The 6,236-nt window shown below is 36.4% G+C and overlaps 1 protein-coding gene across 1 annotated transcript; it reads right to left on the bottom strand.

Annotated features, from left to right (window-relative positions):
* Window positions 1-489: 489 nt before the first annotated feature.
* LOC128684584 (perlucin) lies at window positions 490-5,594 on the bottom strand. Its single transcript, XM_053770889.2, has 4 exons — window positions 5,345-5,594; window positions 4,609-4,788; window positions 2,998-3,123; window positions 490-746 (listed from the first exon to the last, which is right to left on the bottom strand). Exons 1-4 carry the CDS (start codon window positions 5,385-5,387, stop codon window positions 625-627), a joined length of 471 nt encoding a protein of 156 aa, XP_053626864.1. The 5' UTR covers window positions 5,388-5,594; the 3' UTR covers window positions 490-624.
* Window positions 5,595-6,236: the final 642 nt, after the last annotated feature.

Here is a 6,236-nt window from a genome sequence, read left to right as displayed (position 1 = left end):
TCAAGATAGTTGTTACATCAAGATGGTTGTTACATCAAGATGGTTGTACATCAAGATAGTTGTTGCATCAAGATAGTTGTTACATCAAGATAGTTGTTGCATCAAGATAGTTCTTACATCAAGATAGTTGTTGCATCAAGATAGTTGTTACTTCAAGATAGTTGTTACATCAAGATAGTTGTTACATCAAGATAGTTGTTACATCAAGATAGTTGTTACATCAAGATAGTTGTTGCATCAAGATAGTTGTTACATCAAGATAGTTGTTTCATCAAGATAGTTGTTACATCGAGATAGTTGTTTCATCAAGATAGTTGTTACATCAAGATAGTTGTTACATCAAGATAGTTGTTACATCAAGATAGTTGTTACATCAAGATAGTTGTTACATCAAGATAGTTGTTACATCAAGATAGTTGTTACATCAAGATAGTTGTTACATCAAGATAGTTGTTACATCAAGATAGTTGTTACATCAAGATAGTTGTTACATCGAGATAGTTGTTACATCAAGATAGTTGTTACATCAAGATAGTTGTTACATCAAGATAGTTGTATCATAAACGTTACGTCATAATAAAGAATGTTAAATCTGTATAAAGAGTGTGTCACAACCAATACCATTTACTTCATACATATGGGATGGTAGGTGAGGTTACAAGAGGCGTCGTTGAAGAAGTACTTTCTCTCCTCGTCCAAGGCCAGACAGTTCTCATCTGGGCCGCCAGTTGGCTCTTGGTTAAACCCTGCACAGGAGTAAATGGTTCCAATTTCTTTATAATTTTTTTCTAATGTGTATGAGAAAGATATACAACAGTGTGTGTATTTAAGGAGTAACAGTAACAAAAGACGGAATATCGTATTTTATTTCTGAAGATACGATCTTAGAAATATTTTGAGTTTCCATATTGTGTTTAAACTTCGTCTTAAAAGCTGAAAATCTGGTGTGGGGAAGATGCAGTTTGGTGGGTTATCGTTGGATCATGACGTCTATATCTTTACAGAAAAACAGCTAGGAAGAGAGTGACTGTGAATATGATTCTTCTTTAGGTCGCCTTAGCTTGGTAAAAAGTGTCCAGCTAGGTTTTAGTCAGTCATTCGAGTAATTAAAATCTTAGTATTGACCAGATCTAGTGATATATTGTGTTTTAATCTAAGTCTTGCCTTTTTAAGTCTGTCGTACATAAATTTTAACACATAATGTGCCAAGGACGTATCGATTCGACCATCAACATTCTCTAAGAGGTTTGATAGAATTTATAATTTTATATATAACGTTGATGTTTACAATTCTGAATATGGAAGAATCTGAAAAAGTAATAACATGGAAGACGCAGTATAATTTTTGGTTATATACAGTACCTTCCACTTTGTACAGGGCGTTCCTTGCGCGTGTCAAAGATTAATGAAAGATATGTGCAGCCTTTACATTAAAGGACTGGAACAATACACAAATAACAAGCACATAGGAGAGAGAGAAGCTTATGACGATGTTTGGGCCCGACCTGGACCATTTACAAAGTCACACTTTGTGACTTTGTAAATAATGGAAATTAGACACAAGTGCAACATCTTTATTGTAGACGTTAGGCCATCTCGTGGCTTTATCAATACAAATTTATGGATATAACGGGAAGACAGTAGAACTATATACAAAATATGAGGTAATCACTTGCTTATTGTACATAGTTCTACTGTCTTCCCATTATGTCCTTGAATTCGTATTGATAAAGCTACTGGAGGGCGAAACGTCTACAATAAAGATACCCAGATGCTGCACTTGTCATTAATTTTCATCTTGTCGGTACTGTAGACCATTCTTTGACAACCACTTTGTAAATGGTCCAAATCGGACCGAAACGTCGTCGTAAGCTCCTCTCACCTATATGTCGGTTATATGTGTATTGAAGGCTCTTCACTGCAGTTACTAACTCTGCCTCTGACATATCTTTCACCCTCGCTGGTTTCTGATCAAGAATATTACACTTTTAGCACACAGGTAAGTAAGTTTATTCAAGTATACACAAATACAATTACACAGATTATCATACATAGAAGCATGTGTGTAGAGAACCTAGGATAACTTAAAAAAAAGTCAGACAGTGACTTATTTCCATTGGGAGTGCTTTTAATACCTCGTTATTATACTATAAAGGAGATAATATCTTATTATTATACTATAAAGTAGATATACTAGGAATAAAGTAAAATGAGTTATGTATATTTGTATGTGTTAGCTTAAAAAAATCATTCTCCTCCCTTTCTGTTGCTACATTCATCAGACACCTTCTGGCAGTCTTCTTGAACTGGTTCATGCTGTGACTGGCTTTGACATGTGCAGGCAGTCTGTTCCATTTCTTTATTGCTGTACAATAAAAGGTGTTTGAAACCTGGCCACTGACTGTGGGTACTACAAAGTTGTGCTCTCTCCCCCTAGTACTATGATTGCTTTGGTTCTCAGCCTTGGCAAAATTGGCAGCAAGATATTCTGGACACTGTTTGTGAGCAATTTTATAAACTTGATTCAACTACAGCTGTTTTACTCTGTCTTCAACATTCACTATATCCAATTGTTGTAATTCATCCTGGCCTACATACTGGACCCAGGTCCAGTATGAATCTTACCATTTTGTTCTGGGTGATTTGCAGTCTGTCTTTCAGTTTTTATGTCAAGGCAGAGTACCACGATATTGTATAAGAGCTAGACATAGGGTCCTGTGAGCCTCAGTAGATAAACACTGTGCCTATCTGTAGAGAAACTTCAGTCTGACAATCGCTTTCTGTACTACGTTGTTCCCTATAAATTCTCCTGACATGCATGGGTCAGAGGTGATTCCCAGATATTTTACTGATGAAACTGGAATTATGGGCTCCTACCCTGCAGCGGTGTATAACCCTAGCGGGTTAAGCGTTAAAGGTAAGGATGTAATCATATATTTCATCATTTAATCATTTGTAAACTCGGGCCTTCAAGATTAAGAATTATATATCACTTACCGAAGATATTGTACCCGAGGGCCCAGTATGGGGTTCCTTTCTCCACTCTGGTGTCGTCAGTCACCCACACCCAGTCACCTTCCGATGCCGTGTCTGATGCACCCAGCCAGAAAGAGCCACTCAGTCCTACCTCAGACACGCACCACCACATTGTAATAATGTTAGCAAAATTACCGACAGTATGTTACGTAAAAAGGACACAAGTGTAGTTAATGCGACATTTCATCGTGGCAACGTTTCGCTTTCCAGGAGCTTTGTCAAGCCGTTACAAGCAATACAGGACACAGAGGGTGCATATATATATATATATATATATATATATATATATATATATATATATATATATATATATATATATATATATATATATATATATATATATATATATATATATATGGAGGCAGTGGAGATGTCCTGTTTAAGGGCAATGTGTGGTGTAAATATTATGCAGAAAATTCGGAGTGTGGAAATTAGGAGAAGGTGTGGAGTTAATAAAAGTATTAGTCAGAGGGCAGAAGAGGGGTTGTTGAGGTGGTTTGGTCATTTAGAGAGAATGGATCAAAGTAGAATGACATGGAAAGCATATAAATCTATAGGGGAAGGAAGGCGGGGTAGGGGTCGTCCTCGAAAGGGTTGGAGAGAGGGGGTAAAGGAGGTTTTGTGGGTAAGGGGCTTGGACTTCCAGCAAGCGTGCGTGAGCGTGTTAGATAGGAGTGAATGGAGACGAATGGTACTTGGGACCTGACGATCTGTTGGAGTGTGAGCAGGGTAATATTTAGTGAAGGGATTCAGGGAAACCGGTTATTTTCATATAGTCGGACTTGAGTCCTGGAAATGGGAAGTACAATGCCTGCACTTTAAAGGAGGGGTTTGGGATATTGGCAGTTTGGAGGGATATGTTGTGTATCTTTATATGTGTATGCTTCTAGACTGTTGTATTCTGAGCACCTCTGCAAAAACAGTGATAATGTGCGAGTGTGGTGAAAGTGTTGAATGATGATGAAAGTATTTTCTTTTTGGGGATTTTCTTTCTTTTTTGGGTCACCCTGCCTCGGTGGGAGACGGCCGACTTGTTGAAAAAAAAAAAAAAAAAAAAAAAAAAAATATATATATATATATATATATATATATATATATATATATATATATATATATATATATATATATATATATATATATATATATATATATATATATATATACACCCCTCTGTCCTTATATTGTTTGTAACGGCTTGACAAAACTCCTGGAGAACGAAACGTTGCCACAATTAAATGCCGTATTAGCTACACTTGTGTCTTTCTACCTAATAGTAGATATGATTCTTGTACGTACCAAATAAGTGTTTTTGTGAAAAAACTGGAATAAGAGTTTTAATGGCACAGCAAATGCTGTAATGTCTATATTCAGTATGTGTTAAAACGCAGGAGAAGGTAACTTCAAAGAAATCACTTGTCTTGCATTTAATTTACAGTTCGCTCTAAACTGAATGCTCAAGCGCTTTCGTAGACTCGGCCACACATCTTCAGAAGCAAGTTAGCTTAATCGAGATTCGAGGCTGATGTCACGAAAGCGCTTGTTCATTCGATGCGTATTCATGAGGTCACATACCGTAAGTATGGATGTACACATAGACACCTCTGTGTGTGTCACCATCAACAACCTTGGCCAGGTCACTTTCAGAGTCTTGACAAAAGGCGCGTGCGTCTTGCCACGACAGCATAACATTCATGTGGAACATGAAACATGATTCCTGGATTTGCACCCAACCAACGTCGCAGCCTTGTCCACCTGCACCACACACAAACATACACATTTAACTTGCCAAAGAGACGAGGAACTACAAAATTGTGTTGGGTAATCACACACTTGCTCATTGTAAAAATGTCATATAAACTAAGGTTGCCGGGCACTGCAAAATGTAATTAATTTTGTTAATAATGGAGTTAGAATGAGTGTGGGGGGGGGGATGGATGTATAAGTTAAATAATCAAAACACTTATATATAATAATGTTGAAATCGTTTGTACATACACCTGTCATCTATGACCATGTAGCAAGTTGTAGTTATATGTTCCTTATATTAATATATCTGGTATTCAACACAAAATAACCACCATGTGCACAAATCACTCCGAAAAACTGTAGCAAAGCCGGGAAAAATACTCATTGAGCCAATTAAAAGATTAAATTACTTTACTGGAGGAACTAGTCCAGCGCTGTATGATTCTAGTGGGTTTAGCACTTCTGTTTAATAATAATAATAATAATAATAATAATAATAATAATAATAATAATAATAATAATAATGGAGGAACTAGTGAAAACTTGGTGTTCCAGAACTCACCAGCAAATAAGAGGATCCCAGCAAGTAATATCATAGCCTTCATGTTGAAATTAACTTGTTTTATGATGATGCTCACTCGATTTTATTCCACTTTTAATTGGGATGCTCTTGTGGCTTTAGCGCTTGGTCTTGATTATAAAAATTTGAGAATAATAATTACTGAGTTACCGTGTTACGTGTTGTTGTGAGTGAGAGCTTCACCAGGTGTCTCTTCGCGATATATATACATATATATACACACACTAGTCTCCCACCTTGCTGTTATCAGCAGGAGGGAGGAATGGTTCTCTCTCTAACATCTTGTGACGCAGTTGTGCCGCCTGAGCGGCCAGTTTATTGTGCAACCGCAGCTCAGCCTGTGAGCAAGAACTCAAGAAATTGTACCATAGGCGTCACAGTGGGTCTGTCAGACCCTACTAAACATTGCTCCATCACTAGAAAGAAATATTGGTTATTTCATATTTTACAATTACTTCATATAGTTTATGTATATAATACAGTAAAGGATACAATCTCAGAAGAAATTTATATATTACCACTAAAATATATTGGTCATAATTTGGTTGCAATCTTATCTAAAAAGAAAATGTCCATTCATCTAGACGATGCAAAATGTGGTGGATACAACCTTCAATATTTCAGATATTTTCTCATTAATAATAAGTTGTTTTGCTATATCCTATAAGGTTTGCATGAAGATGTTTGTGTAAGATATAATGTTCCAGTGTATGGCCCTGTCTGTCCGCACATTTTATATTTTATATCACTAACAACTCCATACAAACCGTATTGCCATAAACTTATATTCTAGCAGTAATCTTGCAGTCTACTGACCTTGTTACTTTCTCCATAGACATGTTTAACTTGACACATTTTACTATGATGAATAGTT

This window comes from Cherax quadricarinatus, chromosome 4 (assembly GCF_038502225.1).
Source record: "Cherax quadricarinatus isolate ZL_2023a chromosome 4, ASM3850222v1, whole genome shotgun sequence".
NCBI classification, from domain to species: Eukaryota; Metazoa; Arthropoda; class Malacostraca; order Decapoda; family Parastacidae; genus Cherax; species Cherax quadricarinatus.
The sequence above is the reverse complement of the archived record's forward strand: the minus strand, read 5'-3'. Positions and strand labels throughout refer to the sequence as shown.

What these genes read in the sequence shown, in the direction of transcription:
- LOC128684584 (XM_053770889.2), bottom strand. Translation starts at nt 5,387, where the DNA reads ATGAAGGCTATGATATTACTTGCTGGGATCCTCTTATTTGCTG. An exon ending in TGGGATCCTCTTATTTGCTG is followed by an intron (nt 4,789 to 5,344) that starts GTGAGTTCTGGA and finishes TGTGTGGTGCAG; the next exon opens with GTGGACAAGGCTGCGACGTT. An exon ending in TGTGTACATCCATACTTACG is followed by an intron (nt 3,124 to 4,608) that starts GTATGTGACCTC and finishes TGTCTGAGGTAG; the next exon opens with GACTGAGTGGCTCTTTCTGG.